At 49.5% G+C, this 17,921-nt stretch overlaps 1 protein-coding gene across 1 annotated transcript in view; it reads left to right on the top strand.

The window, feature by feature from the left end:
• The window catches only part of ATP2C2 (ATPase secretory pathway Ca2+ transporting 2), a 62,335-nt gene that overhangs the window by 13,330 nt on the left and 31,084 nt on the right, over window positions 1–17,921 (top strand). Inside the window, exons 2-7 of the mRNA XM_037040279.1 lie at window positions 3,475–3,585; window positions 5,795–5,911; window positions 8,398–8,487; window positions 10,238–10,273; window positions 10,378–10,439; window positions 13,938–14,046. Coding sequence (XP_036896174.1) covers window positions 3,475–3,585; window positions 5,795–5,911; window positions 8,398–8,487; window positions 10,238–10,273; window positions 10,378–10,439; window positions 13,938–14,046 — 525 coding nt within the window. The remainder of the gene's footprint in view (window positions 1–3,474; window positions 3,586–5,794; window positions 5,912–8,397; window positions 8,488–10,237; window positions 10,274–10,377; window positions 10,440–13,937; window positions 14,047–17,921) is intronic.

The raw sequence follows: 17,921 nt of genomic DNA, 5'->3' as shown, positions 1-17,921 counted from the left end.
TATTCACTTGAGTCCCCGTTTTCCGTTCTCTCGGTCACACACCTGCGGGGTGCAGGTGCCTTCCCGCTGGGGCTCAGACTCTGCCCCCATGGCAGGAGTCCGCTCAGCCAGGCTGCCACCGCCCCCCCAGCCTGCCTGTCCCCACTCCTACCCCCAGGCCACACAGACTTTCAGCCACTCGGCCGGAGGGCTCCGTGCGTGAGGACGGCTCTATGCCTCTCGGAGCCATGGGTTCCTGAGACAGGGTGGGGACTCTGGCTGGTCTGCACCCACCCCGGCAGAAGAGTGGGTTCTTTGATATTTTTGTTGTTGTTGACCTGGATTTTTTCACTGTGGTAAAAAATAGGTAACATTTACCTTCTTAACCATTTAAAAACGCACAGTCCAGTAGCATTAAGCGCATTCACGTTGCTCTGTAACCATCACCACTGTCCGTATCCAGAACTTTTTCATCGTCCCTAAGTGAAACTCAGTCCCCATTAAATATTAACTCTCCCCTCCTCCGCCGGCAGCCACCTCCTACTCTCTGTCTCTGTGAATTTGTTGATTCTAGATACCCCATTGGAGTAGTCACCCAGTGCTTGTCCTTTTCACGACCGGCTTGTTTCACTCAAACGCCGCCCTGGCTGTGGCGTGTCTCAGAACTTCCTTCCTTTCCACCACCACGGCTGAATACTGTTCCAATGTAGGAAGAGACCACCTCTTCAAAAATTTATCTTTGATGGACCTTTTCAAAAAAGAGAAAATACAGAGAAATTATTTGAGATTAGTGGCAAGTGCCAATCAAGGGGGGGTTTTAAAAAATAGAGTTTGCGGTTTTTCTTCCTGCAGTTACGGTATTTATTAAAAGCACATAGATTCGAGTTGCTATGTACCTGTTAGAGCCCCTTTGTGGACTCCTTGACTGCTCAGAGAAACTCACTCCCCAGCAAGACGGGAGAGAGAAGCCGTCTCCACCGGGGCTGGGGCCAGCACATCCCCTGGGTTGCTCTGGTCCTTTTGGCTGATGGCTCTTTGTGTAATATTCGCTTGAATGCACAGAGGTAGAGCAGGTTGACTAATCGGGTCTGGGAAGGTGTCAAGATAGGCTGATCCATCTGTTTCAGAAATGGAGTTTCTTCCCCTTGGTACTACTGACCCTTTTGTCCCAGACCGTCCCATGTGGCAGGGGCTGTCCTGCGCACTGTAGAGTGCTTGGAAGCATGTCCGCCTCTCCCCACCAGATGCCAGTCGCATCCTCACCCCCTAGTTACGATAATCAAATGTGTCTCCAGAGGTTGCCATCGTTTCCTCGGGGCAAACTTGCGCCTGGCTCAGAATCCCTGCTTTAGACTATGGTGTGACAGCCAGGAAAGTATGCCTGGGATTCCTCAGGGCCACTGGAGGGGCCTTTGGGGGGGAGGGGCACAGGACTGTGTCTCACGGGCCTATGAAGTGGGCTTCTAGCTAGGCTGCCCCAAACAAGGCCAGGATTCTGTAAGGGAGGGCGTAGGGGTGGACATGAAGTAGGGTTTGCTGAAGCGAAAGGGAGGATTGTCAGGTCTTCTCCCGAGAGCAACTGGAATCTCTCCAGGTGTTTCAAGGGCGGTGTGTGTTTGTGTGTGTATGAAAGAGAGAGAGAGCTGGGGTTGGGGGAGAGGACTGGGTTTACATTTTTCAGGGGCACTTGGGATGTTGTAGAAAAAGTGAATCCGGTGTGGTCAAGGCTCGAAAGAAACGGCAAGACCCAGACCAGCCACGGGGCAGGTCCTAAAACCCCGGGACCTTCTGTCTGTGGTGTGAGCAAGAACTGAGCACTTTATCTGATACGGCAGAACCAGTTCTTGGGAACAAAGGAAATGTTCTGTGTCATGTTGTGAGACGTGGTTTTCTAAAGGTGAATCTTGTGTAGTGACCGTAACGATGACTCAAGGAAAGCTCATGACGATGGAGGAGCCCATGAAAGACCTGAATAATCACTGCTGAGTTCCTGGGTTGGAGGTGGAGTGAGGAGCACACCTGAACGGGCGTGGGTAGCAGGGCTTCTTTAAGCGAGCCAGGCCTTCGGGAGAGCCCCTGTGTGTCTGTGTGTGTGTGTGGTGGGTAGGCGGGGGTGTGGAAATGTGCTGTGGCAAGAAGAGGAATTTGCCACCCATGTTCTAGCTGAAAGAAGAGGGAAGAGATTAGCCAATGTCTTTCTCCCCTTCCTCCTTCCAAGAGCCCAGCAACCTGGTGGAAAAAGAAAAGATGATTATCATGTCCTGGGTATAGGAATACTCGGAATAATTTGGCAAAAACACTTCATGTTTTTGTGATTCTGAGGTCTCCTCTGTGTTATACCCTCCCATGCCCTGAAGGTATTTCATATGGCTTCTTCCCAAGCCTATCAGACACCCAGAGCTCAGCTGGGTTCCTCCCTTTTCCTTGGGTTATTCCAAACAACTCGTAGAACAGACTGTAATACCATCTGTCCCCATCAGGGGACACTCTCTACAATATGCTGCATGCTTGATTGAGAATCCCAGAAATTCAAGGTTCAGGGTCCTAAATATGTAAATTGCTGCCCTGCTCTGTCAGCTTTGTAAGTTCCAATTCTGTTAAATAGGTCGCTTTAAAAACAGGTCCATCAGTGTTAGCGCACAACTGGTAACAACCCACATGTCCAGCATCCCTACTATTGTCTGCTGGGCATATGTCCCGGGATGCCCAGTGAATGCTTGAAACCTGGAATAGTACTGAATCCTATGTGTACTACATTTTTCTCTGTACATATACCTTTTCACTTAAAAGGTGCACTTTATAATTTTTTGGGGGGGCATATCTGATTCTCCAGCATCACTACTGTTGTGCTTTAGGACCATTGTTAAGCAAAATACAGGCTCCTTGAATGTGAGCCCTGTGATGCTTGGACATCCATCAGATCGCCAAGGCAACAAACATGACTAATGTGTGGGGAGTGTGTGCGGCACCAGTACATTGGACAAAGGGACCATTCTCATCCTAGGAGGGATGGAGCAGGCCGGCATGAGATTTCAACACACGGCTCACGACAGCAAACAATTTAAAACTCATAAATTGCTTATTTCTGGACTTTTGTATTTAATATTTTTGGACCATGGTCAACTGTGGGCAACTGAAACCATGGATACACAAAACCAGGCGTAAGGGCGGGGGAGGGCGTGCTGCTCTGCTTATTCGGTGGAATACAGTGTGACCGTGACGTCAGCAAACCACTGCTGCATGCCACATCCTGCATGAGCCACACCAACAACACCGAGTGAGAGAAACCAGATGTGAAACAGTAGGTACCACATGTGGCCACTTAGATAAAGTTCAAACCCTGGCCAAACTCACCCAGCACAGATTATGGTGGCCATTCCCCTTCTGGTGATTTGGCGGCATGCAGGGGCTTCCAGGGGCTGGTAAGGGCTGGTAAAAAAGACACATCAGGACCAAACCTCAACTTGCTTACCAGCCATCCTGCTTTTTTCACAGTTTGATGAACAGTGTGAGTTGAAAGCCATCGAAAAGGAGAAGGCGGTGGTAGCTCTACCACCCAAGGAGGCGAGCAAATGTCAGAGAGAAGATTTGGCCGGAGTGTTTCACGTAAGAATTGAATTTGCTTTTGATGCTAGTTGTGGGAAAGTTTTTAGTTGAAGAAGAGAGAAACACAAAGTCCTGAGTGCTGCTTTAGAATTCTGTGTGATAATACATCTTCATTATCATCGTTTAAACAATGCATCATTTTATGGGAGTTGAACCATTCTGATTTCCCATGTGGAATAGTACCAACCTTGATGTCAAGAGTGCTAACTCTCACCAGGCCCTTCTCTCACCAGAGAACAGGCGGCCCCCAAACACTGGATTCCGTGTTCTTTTTGGTCAGAGACACAGAGAAGCCATAACCCATGCAATTACACAGTAGCACAGTGGAGGTGAATCCAAAGCTCAAACCCTTAACCACCTCCTATTCACACCCTTCATCGTTTGTCATCCACGGAGCTGCCAGTCACAGAAACCAAGTTCTCACAAGTTTCTCAACGGAGTTTGAATTCCTGGCCAGTCAAAACAAAACAAAATTTTTAAAAATGCATGCACACAAAAAACACCTCCACTCCATGAAGCTTTCCTCTGAGGGCTAAAAGATATTGCGTATTTTATGTTTTTAATTTTCTCTACCTAAGAAACCAAGCAAACATAATGTGTTTGCGTGTTCACTCATAACTGACCACACTGGGGGAAAGCAAATAAAAATGTACTTCCTTGAAATGAGGCAGGTACAACACGCATGTGTCTCATTTCAAGGAAGTTGGATGTCAGTGTTCATGCCCGTCTTTCCATGAGAAGAATTCAGAAGTCTTTTTTTTTTTTAAACTCACTGCTCAACCCAAGGCAGCGAGAGGCCGATTTATTTATTTATTTATTTTTAATGTTTTATTTATTTATCTTTAGAGGGGAAGGGAAGGAGAGAAGGAGAGACATATCAATGTATGGTTGCCTCTCGTGAGTCCCCTGCTGGGAACTGGCCCGCAACCCAGGCATGTGCCCTGACTGGGAATTGAACCGCGATCGTGTGGTGCGCAGGCCCGCGCTCAATCCACTGAGCTACACCAGCCATGGCAGAAGTCTATTTAAATTCAAATCCTGCTTGTTAGTAATTGGAGAGGGGGAGGAAATATTTTTTCCTTGCCTAGACATTTTACCGTACCTAGAAAATGCACTTGAATTTCTTTCTCTATTGAAAGGAATCTGGAAATCCATGCAGCCTCCCTGTCACCTAGACCACCAGTGGGCCTGTCTTGTCAACTTTTCAAAAACAAGGGTGCCTTTGCAGCAACCAGAACAACAAAGTTTCCATCCATAATTACTGACTCAAATGAGCTATTTAATGTCATTTTGTGTAAAGAGCTTGAGATCATGTCTGGCACAATGCGTGCCTGATAGAATAATTTTAGCAAGTATTGTTTCTAGGGACAGGCTTTTTTTCTGTTGCTTTTTAAATTGTATTTTTAACTGTGGTAAAATGCACAGCACAAAATGTACCATCATAGGCATTAGTAAGTGTACAGGTCAGTAGCGACGAGTCCATTCACGCTGCCGTACAACCATCTCCAGAACCCTCTTCATCTTGCAAAACTCTGCACCATTGAGCAGCAACTCCTCCCGGCCCCTGGGCCCAGCCCCTCCACCTCTATGAATCTGCCTACTCTAGATGCTTCAGATAAGGGGAGTCATGCACTATTTGTCTTTTTGTGAATGGCTAGTTCACTCATGGACGAACCCCTGGTCTGCTTCCACCTTTTGGCTACTGAGAGTGATGCTGCAGGTAAGGTCTGCAAGTCTCCCTTCCAGACCCACTTTCGGCTCCTGTGGTACACCTACACCGGAAGTGGATTGCTGGGTCGCTCGGTCCTTCTGTTTCATTATTTTAAGGCAACTCCACACTGTTTTTTCCCCCGCAGTGGCTATGCTGGTCTATATGTGCAAGGCCTGTTTTGTTTTTGTTTTTTTTCCAAGAACATATGTTCCTGCATTTTCGTGTGACAAGTGCACTTGTTGGAATTTAGGTGGTTTCTTCTGCTGTAATTGTAGGGTAAGAGTGCGGTAGAACTGAAAAAGAATGGGACTGCGATTTTTCTTTCTCTCTCTGCTCCTGTTTGCTTGGAGCCTTTAAACAAGTCCCCTCTTCCTGGTGGACAGCCCATTTTCCTTGTCCATCATGCAAGTGGCTGGCCTCCAGAGTGGGATTCTGTGACTTGGGCTCCTTGGCATTTACTGGCCCACCGGTGACCTTGTGCTCGACCCTCTCCCCCAGGTGGACTTAGAGAATGGGCTGTCTGAGTTCTCAGTGACGCAGCGCAGGCTGGTCCATGGCTGGAACGAGTTTGTCGCTGACAACACTGAACCCATGTGGAAGAAATACCTGGATCAGGTAGGACCTGAGGCATCATTCCCTGCAGGTGTAACTGGGGAGGGTGGGGCAGCCTTTCATTCTGTAAATATTGACTGAGGGTGTCCTTGGGCCTGTCCCAGGGTACAGGGCAGCTGTCCCGCAAGGATAAAAGCAGCTCCCCCCCTTCAGGCTGCCTCCGGCTAACCAGCAGGAGGGATGGCCAGGAGTAGGTCACTAACTCCCCAGGCAGCCATGGTCGGAAATAGTAGTTGTTACATTCACAGAGGGTTTTTTACCTGGGCACCATGCTTCCTAAGTATGTAAGTAAATATTATCTTTATCTTCTTCCTAATCCCCATTTTGAGATGAGATGGGTGAATACAAGGAAACTGGAATATCTCCACAGGCATGCAGGTTGCCAGATTTAGCAAACAGACACAGACCGTCCTGTTAAATGCAAATTTCAGGCAGATAAGGAAAAAACAATCTTTTAGTATAAGTGCGTTCCAAATGTTGTGTGGGACCTACTGAGACCACAAAAAAAGTGTCTTGTTTATTTGAAATTCAAATTTAACTGGGTGGCCTGTTGTTTATCTGGCAACTGGAGCCCAGAGTCACAGAGTAGTAAGTGGAGATGCTGGGCAGTAAAACCAGGCCCCCAGCTGCAGGGCCCCTGCCCTTCTGAACCTGCCGTTGGTACAGGAGGGGTGCTGAATGGAGGGCACACACATCAAATGCCTGGAGCCACTGGGAAGAGGAAAGAAAATTTTAAAATATACATGTCTGCAAGTTCCAGTCCAGAAGTTATCATATCACCCACCAATACCAGTTCAGAAAGCCCCAGGTGGGAGGTAGAATTTCCCAGATACCTGAAGGCATTCAGATTGCCTTGGTTCCCACCACTACCCACCTTCTGCACCCCTCCTCCCATGCCTGCTCCCCGGCTCTCCAGTCTCTTGTGCCCACCCCCGTCCACCGCATCCAGGTCTCAGGAAGCTGCCTTCTATTGACTCAGCATTTAAAGCTTTCTTGACTGATTGGTTCAGGGACCAATCTCACAGTGCTCCTTGGAGCATCTTCAGCCTCCACTCTCCTCCAGTCCCCACCCTGCTCATCGGTTGGTTCTTGGTGCACTGGGGCATTCATGTTAGCAGCAGATCTTCAGGGTGTGCAGGTGGCTCTGGCTAGCCCAGAAGCCTCCTGGAACCCCAGTGTTGGAAGGAGGCAGGGGAGGTTCCTGGAAGGGGAGCCCAGGGAAGGAGGCCGGCATACTGGCTGTGGGGGACAGTTCCTTCCTCCAGCTGGGTTTCCTCAGGTCTGCCCTGCCTGCCCCTTCCACTAGGACCCGCTCCCCCAGTTCTCCAGCCATCCTCCTTCCTGCCTCTGCCCGGTCACCACCTCACACCAGATCTCTCCTCTAGCTTCTCTACCCAGGGCCTTTCCAGAAATAACATCTCTTCACGATCCAGGAGTGGGGAACATGTTTATTCCATCTGTGGGAACACTTGCAGGATCACCGCGCACCCCCTTGATGAGTACAGAAAGTCTATCTGCACTCACTTATTAATTCTTTATTTTCGCTGAGCAATGCCTGCCCCGTGCTAGGCATTGTGCTTCTCCTGTCTGTATCCTCCAGTGATGGGGAACTCACCACTTCACAAAGCAGCCCTACTTTTCCAGCTCAGAAGACCCACCATTAGGAATTCACCCTTAGCATGACCAAGACACATTGTCCTGGAGTCATGAGGCAAAGGCCTATTAGCGTCAGGATGTCAGGGTTCAAATCCTGTTTTGCAGCTTTGTGATTTTGAGCAAGTTATTGAACTTCCTTGAGCCCCAATTTCCCCCATGTAGAACATGAGACAAGTAAACAGTGTTCTGAATTTTACAGAAGAAGGAGAAAGCTTAGCATGCGATAAGTGCTTACTAAAGGTTGCCCCGCGCCCGCCCTGATTGGGGTGTGGTGGTGGGTGCACCGGTTTGGGAGTCAGTCCAGCCTACGCGAGTCCTTGGGACATGCAGGTGCTTTCAGAGCCTCAGGTTGCTCACTTACCCAACAGGAATAATAACATACACATGTGCCCAATAAACATTTATGATTTTTATTAGTACTGTTTCTCCAGCGTATCAGCAGTTCCCCTGCACAGAAAGTTTTCAACAACCCCCTGCTGCCTGTCCCACTGCAGGTGTGGGGTCAGAAGGGGGTCCACGAGCCAGGAAGAATCTGATTATCCCTGGGCAGAGCAGCACTGGGGCACGTGGTGTGTTCTCCCCATTGGTACCGCCTCCTGTCGGCTGTGTGGCCCCCAGGAAGCCAGAGTCAATGAAAAGGCTGTGGGGCACTTCAGGCGGAGGAGAACCTTGGACAGTGGTGGCCTTTCTCCCCCAGCCCTTGGGTCACTAGCTGTTGGCTTGGAAGCCTGGCCGTGAGGAACTGTGTCGCATACACTGCTGCAGTGTAAGAAGCCCGAGCTGCTCTGTGTGAGAACAGACAAGAATCCACCCCTTCTGCTTTCCTTTTTCAGTTCAAGAACCCCCTGATCCTGCTGCTTCTGGCCTCTGCCTTGGTGAGCATCCTCACGAAGAAGTATGAGGACGCCGTCAGTATCGCTGTGGTGAGCGCGTTGCACTGGGAGCAGCACCCGGCCCCCAGCCCGGGCTGCCCAGCGGCTTGCTGGGTGTTTGCTTATTTATTGTGCAAGGAAAAAAGAGTCTGGCTATAGAGAAACAAGTAGAACATGCAGCAGAAAGAAAGGAAAGCAAATCCACATCCTTCTCTGCCCCCATACTGAGGTGTCCTGGTTTGTTTGGCCATCACTCTCTGGTAGATACCCAGGTGCCTTCTGTTCTTTGCTGTTGGGAACACCATTGCAGTGAATTCCTCTCCCACGTGCCAGGAGGGAATTGCTCAATCCTGGCTGTGCATGCGGTACAAAGAGTAATTGTTTGGCCCTGGCTGGTAGGGCTCAGTAGATTTAGCTCTGGCCTAGGAACCAAAGGGTGGCCAATTTCATTCCCAGTCAGGGCACACGCCTGGGTTGCAGGCCAGGTCCCTGGAGGGGGGTGCGCAAGAGGCAACCACTCACTGATGTTTAAAAAAATAATAAAAACTAAAACAAAAGAGTAATTGTAGTCCGTTACCTAGAGAGAACCGCTGAGCACCTTTCTAAACAACATTTTTTTTTAAGCCCTGTTGTGGCTCAGTGGGTTGGGTGTCATCCCACAAAGCAAAAGGCCCCGTCTTGATTCCTGGTCAGGGCCCATGACTGGGTTGCCGGTCAACCTCTCCGAATGGAGGTGTGCAAGAGGCAACCGGTTGATGTTTTGCACATCGGTGCTTCTCTCCCTCTTTTCCTCCCTCCCTTCCCCTCTCTCTAAAAGTAAATAAATAAAATCCTTAAAACAATTTTTTAACCTAAGTGGAAAAAAGCTCATAATGAAAAAACCAGCCGTTTTGAAGTGAACGATTCGGTGGCAGTTAGTACATGCCCAGTGTTGAATGACCACCACCTCTGCATCTAAAACACTTCGCCCTAAAAGGGAACCCCGGGCCGTCGCACAGTTGCTCCCATTTCCCCTCCTTGGCCCCTGACAACCACCAATCTCTTTCTGTCTCTGTGGGCTTACCAATTCTGGATATTTTATATAAAAAGAATCACACAATATGTGACCTTTTATGCGTGGCTTCTACTGAATACTTTGATGGATACCATTCCAGCTTCCTCCTATCTGTCCAGTACTCTTTTTTTTTTAAGATTTTATTTATTTATCTTTAGAGGGGAAGGGAAGGAGGGAAGGAGAGAAATCAATGTATGGTTGCTTCTTATGCGTCCCCTGCTGGAAACTGGCCTGCAACCCAGGCATGTGCCCTGACTGGGAATCGAACCGCGATCGTGTGGTTTGCAGGCCCACGCTCAATCCACTGAGCTACACCAGCCAGGGCTGTCCAGTACTCTTTTAAGATACAAAGACGGGCTCATTCCACACTGTGAACTCGCTGCCTCTGTTGAAAAGGCTGAACTTAGATCCACATCTTCTGATGTGGAAGGATGTTTGCGATATGTCAAGTGAAAAGGCAGTTTATAAAAAGAATGTCCGTACCATAGCATCCTGTGTTATACGTATGTCTAGGCAGAAGAATCTAGAGGGGCACCCCAAAACGTGAACCTCTAGTGGAGGGAGTTGGGGTGATTTGTCTGCCCTTTTTTGGCTTATCCCTTTTCAAAGTTTCTGCACAGTACACTTGTTTTGCAAGAAAAAAGAATATTTATTGGGAAAGACAGTGACCTCCCCGCCCCTTCCGCAGACTCAGCCGCTGGCTGAGCAGCTGGGTGGTGACGCTCATCCCCTTTGCTCCCTCCCTAGGCCGTGCTGATTGTGGTCACTGTCGCCTTCATCCAGGTGTGTATTTATTTCCTGAGGTCCGGGTCGGGGTGACCCGGGGGTGACGGGAGCTCGGTGGAATTCCCCGCTTTGAACAGCATGATTGATGTGCTTCCCACCAGGAGTACAGGTCAGAGAAATCTCTTGAAGAGCTGACCAAGCTGGTTCCGCCCGAATGTAACTGGTAAGTCAGAGACCACCTCCGCCTGGGATTTCTGGTTCATCAGAGAAGCCAGTGGGCTGGCAGCAAGTTTGGCAAGATCCATGTCCCTTGTAGTGTCGTATGGGAGAACCATGTCGTACTGGGGCTCGGGCCTGGTGTCTGTCCTGCCATTGGGTTGCTTGCCTCCTTGGGCGCGTCATTCCATCTCTCTGGGCCTCCGTTCTGTCATTAGCATCTAATCAGGGTGCCTGGGGGCCACAGATGCTGGAAATGCCTCTGGGAAGAGGGTGGTTCATGAAACCTGTCATACACTGCGCAAAACGGTGTGCATTTTCCCAGTGGAGAGCATTCAGAAGTTTCACTGGATTTCCAAAGGCTGGGCTCAGAAGAGGCCGACATTCGGGGCTTTGACAAGCCGAGGCATCAGGACATTGGCCGAAGGGTGGGACCACACGAGCGTGAACTCTAGGCATTTGCTCAGCGGCCCACCAACCTCTTCTTGCCTGCTCGGGCATTTCCACTTTGCAGCTTGTTATCACACAGCCCTCACCAAAGATGTTTAAGAAGGAAAAAAAAGACAAAAAATATCTGTCAGTACCTCATGGGCATTTCAGTTTGGACAGTACTGTGCAGTAGAACTTTCTGGAATGTTCTGTAGTCTGCACTGTCCAGCACAGCATCACTAGTCACATATGGTTACTGAGGATTTCAAATGTAGCCGGGACAAGCGAGGAATTGAGTTCTTCATTTTATTGAATTTTAATTTACAATAGGCATGAGGGACCCTGGCTGGTGTGGCTCAGTGGACGGAGGGTCAGCCTGCAAACCAAGGGGTCGCCAGTTTGATTCCCAGGCAAGGCACATGCCTGGGTTGCGGGCCTGGTCCCCAGTGGGGGGCACATGAGAGGCAACGACAGACTGATATTTCTCTCCCTCTTCCTCCTTTCCCTTGTCTAAAAAATAAGTAAGTAATATCTTAAAAAAATCAAATAGCTACAAGGGGCTAGCGGCTCCCCTGTGGCACAGCTCTGGCTGCCGCCCTCGGTGGGGGAAGCCAGCAGACAGGGAAGGGGGCGTGCCGTATGCCTGGCTTTTTCTTAGTTTAGTTTGTAGTAGACCGCCAATCCGTGCATTTATTCTTCTTGTAAAATGAAATGATTTCAGAGAAGGCCAAAATTTTCTCCCCCCTCCCTACTAAAATGGTTGAGGCCATTTCTGGGTCATGTGTCCTTCCCAAATACACATTGCTGTTTAGAAGTATCACACGGCCTGAAGTATTTTGGAAGGACTTAAATACACAGTAACTGTTTTCTGAAGGACAATTCTTGGGAAAGAACCTTAGCATATTTTGGGTATATATGGTAGCATTGAGCCACAGGGCTGGCAAATAGAAATATGTAGTATTACAGAGTCCCATCTCTCAAGGAATCAGCAGGGTGTGTGTGTGTGTGTGTGTGTGTGTGATAAGCAGAAAGTAAGGAATAACAACATGGAGACAAAAAGAGGATAATGTGCAGGCACAAGAGAGGGTCACTGGGGGCAGTAAAAATGCCTGGGCTTAATAACTGGAGGAGCGAGGCCGTCAGAAATCCAGGTGTGTGATGTAAGACATATGAGCAAAGGGAAGCATAAATGATTGATGTGGTTTGATGATTTAATCTTAGGTTTAAAGATCAAGTCTTGGCCTTTTAGGTGAGTGTATACATTATTGATGTCCTCAGAAGTCTTACTTCTAAGAGACATTCTACTTTCGAAAGCAGCAGTGGCAGGCAGCCTGGTAGAGTTGAAAGAGCATGGCGGATACACAGGCTTGCTCTCTGAGTCTCCACAGGCCAGTTTACAAATCAGGAGAACTCCTGCCGGGCAGACCTTTCCTGCATTACCTCCACCCTTTGTGCAGTCATTAAGTATTAATTGAGCACCTACTGTGTGCTGGAAGAAATAATGCCATGGTTATATCTGTGAACAAAATTTTGGAATGCAGTGGGTATATTCAAGCCACAAAGATGCCCCCCAAACCCAAAGCCACACAAAAATCAAACAAACAAAACAGAAACCCCCACAGAGATGCAATAGTGACTGGTGGAGATAATTTTAAATAACTGATCTGACGTGTAAGGAAAAGCTGACATTGAAGACAAGGTGTGAAAAAAGGAGCCAGCCTTGGGAAGATCTGAGGGAAGAGCCGACATATATCTGACAGGTGCTCTTGGCTTCAAGGAACAGAAAACTCAGCCGCACAAACCACGAGGAAATTGTGGTGTTTCAAGGCAAGGAATCTGAGGTGGGGTGGCAGTGGGGTTAATTAATTCAAGATGATACCCAGGACCTGGGCCTTTTAGTCCTTTAATCTGCCATTCTCAGCTTGTTGACTATGTTCTCTGGCTCTCCTCATTGTCCCAAGTTGGCTGCCACAGCTCCAGGCATCACACCCAGACATGAAAGGTCAAACAGAAAGAAAAGGTTCTGTGTATGTGCATGTGTTTGTATTTACAGAATGAGGAAACCTTTTCCGCGAGCCCCATCAAATGTCTACTCGTGTCTCATTTGGCCAGTGTTACAGAACATGCCTGAGCCTAAGCCAATCATGAATAGGGGGTGGGAATCACTTCAGTGATCTCAACCAGTCAGGGCCCACACCTAGAGTTGTGCGGGAGAGCGTAGGTACTTGAGCAAGATTGAATTCAGTGATCCAGGAGAAGGGAAATATCCGTTCCAGCATTTAAGGTCACCAAAAATCCTTATGACTAGAGAGATCTGGGTATGTTCAAGGGCTGACTGGTGTGACGAGGGAGCAGCAGGAGGTGAGGAAGAGGCAGGTCCAGGTCGAGAGGGCCCTAGCAAGGCTTTTGGGTTGGATTCCAAGGGCATTGGAAAGCCACCTGAGAGCTTGAAGCAAGAGGGAGTTCGGATCTGATTTTTGTGTTTGAAGAGCTCTGTCTGCTGTGTGCAGGTGAATTGAAGGAGGCCAGAGGGAGGCAGGAGTCAAGCAGGGAGGCTGCTGCAGTGTCCTGGAGCAAGGCGGTGTGTGGCGAGATTCTGGCTGGAACCTGTGCGCAGAAGCACGCCCACTGTCGAGAGGCAGGTGGCCATGAGGAGTGGCCGTGGCCCTGTGGGACGGTGGTCCCGGGCTGCTCCCAGCTCTGATGAGGCTGTGACCAGAGTGGTATCTCTTTCAAGGATACAAATTACTGCTCCACTAAGGAAACTTTAGAACCAGCCACTGACTGAGACCTGAAGAAGCTTCTAGATGCCACGTGGCCCAGCCTTGTCTCCAGGAAGGGTAAACAGTGAAAGTCTCACTTTTCTGATGAGGACCAGGGCCTTCCAGAAGCCACACATTTCCCCCCAAAATTGTTTAGGGTACTTGGATGTAAAAATAACACCACCCCAAAGGCACAAAGGTGTGCCCGTAATTGAAAGAGAAAGTGGGTTTCTATAATCTTTGCTCGAATTGATCAAAGTGCACAAAACGGCGTGCCAACACAGGTGATTTGCTCTTTACCATCCCCAATGCAGCGTAAGGGAGGGGAAGCTGCAGCACCTGCTTGCGCGAGACCTGGTTCCCGGAGACATCGTGTGTCTCTCCATCGGAGACCGGATCCCGGCGGACATCCGTCTCACCGAGGTAAGGGGTCCCAGACCGCCGTCGGGGGGATACTCAGGTGCTCAGCGTATCGGAAATAGGCCTTCTCTCTCTCCCTCTCACACATGCTCACACATACACACACATACACACACACACACATGCTCACGCACACATAGGCGACAGACAAGTCAGGGAGGCAGCAAACAAGCTAATTTCAAACACAAAGCCCTTCAAATTGTATTTCACAAATGATCTCTTCCCATTTTAAGTAGAAGCCTAAGCGATTTTGGTCATGTGACTTTCGAGTTTGCGGTGGACTGCAGCAGTGGACTGGACCAGGGTGGGGTTGAGGGATGAGGCCAGAGTTCCCTCCAGCACAGCCGCACTCAGGGCAGAAAGAAGTGGTATCAGATTGCCTAGAGGGGAGAAGGGAACCAGAACCAGCAATGACGTGAAGAAGTATCACAAGCTTTTACAGGTGCTCAGTGTGGGGCCATGGGGTGTGGGGCGAGCTGTGTCCCAGCCCTTTGTGGGTACAGGCTGCCACAGCCTCACAGAACAAGCCCTGAGGCTCTCGGAGGTAGTCCTGGATTCTCAAGAAAAGGTTAAGTCCAGAGCAATAATCTATTCTATGATTCCTTCCAAGAATGTTTAAGAATTATTCAGAGCTTTCAGCAATAAAGGGTTAGACACAGGTTATCTGCCCGATTTATTTATTTTGTCGGGAGCTATAGGATGAATAGCATGCAGTTGGAAGGGCGCCGGAGGTGGGGAGGACGGAGAGAGGTGAAGAGGCAGGAACCAACCCCTGGGGCCCCGTGTTCACAGTGTCCTAGCCAGCCTTTGAGGGTGAGACGGGCCAGATGGCCCCTCAGGCTTGCCCAGGCCTCTGCCCCGACTTTCAGATGGGGGGGGGATTCTCTCTTAGGCACGTGCTAGTGCCCCTTCCTGTGTGAGAATGGATTCCTTACCTTCTGCTTCCCCACCCCGTCCATCCCCACCCACTCTCATGCCAGCCTTCAGCGTCCAGGTCCTGGACTCTTGGATCCCATTAGAGAAACCACTGTCCCCTGGGAAGACTGGGGAAGCCAGTCTGACATGATCCACTTCTCCACCAAGAGGACTCTGCCTCCCAGCGTGGGGACTCCAGGGTTGCTGGGTCTGTCCTGATGCTGGGCAGCCCAGCTGAGAAGGAAGATACTGGCTACTGGTGCTATGGAGAGACAGTGCTCCTGAGTGGTTAGTGCCCTGGGGCTGGGTGTTGGGCTGGGTTTGAACCTGACACCTATTATTCACAAGCTGTGTGACCTGCAACAAGGCACTTAACTTCTCTGTGCCTCAGTTTCCTCATCTGTAAAATGAGGCAGGAGTGTTAATGCCCAAAAGGTGGGTGTAAGGATTAAATGATTTCATAGATGCAAGGTGTTCAGAATGGTGCCTGGCACCCGCGAGTGATGGGCACGAGCTGGAAGTCAGGGGGCCTCGGGTTTCAAATCCACACCCAGCACCGCCCAGTGTGTGATTTTGAGGGAGGGATTGGCCTCTCTGAGCCTGGGATTCCTCCTCTGTCAGAGCAGATAAAGTTCTTCCCCGAGTCCCCCTCCCCCCCCCCACCCCCGCAGGGCTGTGGTGAGGCTGGAACGGGCTACGGCCTACAGCACACTTGGCACAGTCCCTGGTGTGGGGTAGCTCCCCGAGTGTTAGCTATCTGTTAGTTTTCTTCCTGCCTTGCTTATATCATTAAATTGTACCTGGTTGTTGATATCACAAGGGTTTTTAATCCAAGCTACAGATTTTCTTTTCGGTGTTTTGCAACTCCACTGAATAATCAATGGCTTTGTATATTCACAGTGGACTGTTTTAGTCAGCTCTTACGTGCTGAGATCCAGAGAGCCTATGAACATTTTGAAGCCACTTAGGGCCAGGAAACAGCAGCTCAAGAAAGTTCTTAAAAACTTCTTAACGTCTGGGAAAACCCAGACGTTAGCCCCTTTGGCTTAGTGCGTGGGGCTCACAGGACTGCTCCTCTTCCTGCAGTTAGAGCAGAGGCTGAGGCCTCTGTGAAGGGCTGGCCTGGGGCGGCCAGCAGAGCAGGCCGCTGCTTTTTCTTTTGACCTACCATTTCTGAATGGAAAGGACGTTGAATGGAACCTGTCGGGACTCCAGGTGAGGCCCTGTCTCAGAGGTAGGAGCTCCTGCCAGGGTGAGCGGACGGGAAGAGCTTTGTCTGCACCTGAGCTGGAGGTGACCGGAGCCCCACAAGCCCTCCGCCCAGAGCTCCTGATCGCTGTCCTCAGGCTGAGCGACCTCCTTGGTGGCCACTGGTATTGCGTGGGCCTCAACAAATATTTCCCGAGCACCTGCCATGTGCCAGGATCTGTGCCAAGTGGTGAGGAGACAGTGGAGAAAATAGACCTGATCCCTGTGCTTGTGGGCTTACAGTCCAACCTGACACACAAACCACATCTACTCGTGACAGGTGGGGGAACTTGGGGAAGATGTCAACAAATTCTGGAGTTCCTGAGCAGGACAGACTTGCCTGACCTGATGCAATCTCAGAGGGCTTCCTGGAGGCAGTAGATTTTGAGCTGACCTCGAATGGATACAAATCAGTTATTTCAGGAGAAGGAGGCCCAAGCTGCGTGCCTAGCTCTGACCTGGAAGCCAGACACGTTGCTACTTTCAACTGCCTGTGGCGCATCTCCATGCGGGGGGCCACCACACAGGAGGGCCATTTCTGCCATTTGAAATCCACTCCCCACCGTCACAACTTAGCCCTTCTCATTCCCGAAGCCTCGGCTCACTGCTTCTCCCTGCCCGGTGCCGGGCCTTCCCTGGCCTCTCTCCTAAGGGGCCTCCCCTGTGCCTGCCTCCCCTGGTATTCATTCCAGTGTTCATTGGCTTCTGTGTTTCTGGCCAGCTCCCTTCCCCACCCCACCTCCTCTGCTGGAGTATAAGCCCCATGAAGGCAGCAAGTCTCTCTGTCTAGTTCACAGCTGGATTCCCAGGCTCATAGTAGGACATGGATGGACAGACATCCCACCTCCAACCCAGTGTGTCCAAACCGGCATCCACCTTCCCCACACACATTCTCTTCTCCTCCCGACTCCCACCTCCTTTTTCCGCTTCTCTGACGAGCTGTCTTGAGGGAAGTCACCTTGTCTCCTCTCTCCCTTCCATTCCTCATTTTAAGAAAAATAGACTTTAATTTTCAGAATGGTTGTAGACTTACAGAAAAATTAAGAGACGATTCCCATATTCTCCCACACCCAGCTCCCTCTATCGTTAATGTCATATTAGTATGGTATATTTCTGACAATTAATGAGCCAATAATGATGCATTAATATTACCAATAATGATGATTATTAATCATTAATATGGCTATTTATTAAAATTGATAATATAGTATTTAATATAATTATGTTATGACATAATATATTTTCATACATAAATATGCATACGGCTCACACTTTTTTTCAGACTGCTGCAGTTTTCTCCTAACACCCTTTTCTGTCCTGAGACCTCACCTTCCTTTTGCTCATTCTGTCCCCCTTTGTGCCTGTGGCAGCGTCTCAGACATTCCTTGTGTTGATGACCTTGACAGTTTTGAGAAGTGCTGGTCAGGTTATTTGTAGAATGTCCCACCACTGCAATTTCTCTGATTTTTTTCCACAATTAGACTGTAGTTCTGGGGTTTGGGGAAGAAGACCATAGAGATCAAATGTCCTTCTCATCACACCATGTCAAGGGTGCATTCTCTCACCGCAGCTTGTCACTGCTGATGACCTTGACCGCCTGGCTGAGGGGTGTTTCCTCATGTTTTTATCGTGTTGCTAATCGCTAGCAGCTCTTTCCGTGAAAGGTTCTCATGCTCCGACAATGGGTGCTGTCACTCCGGCCGAATCTCCGCCCA

This window comes from Sturnira hondurensis, unplaced genomic scaffold (genome assembly GCF_014824575.4).
Source record: "Sturnira hondurensis isolate 20B ecotype Veracruz unplaced genomic scaffold, ASM1482457v3 Scaffold0002597, whole genome shotgun sequence".
In the NCBI taxonomy this organism is placed as follows: Eukaryota; Metazoa; Chordata; class Mammalia; order Chiroptera; family Phyllostomidae; genus Sturnira; species Sturnira hondurensis.
This window is presented reverse-complemented; position numbering and strand designations above follow the sequence as displayed.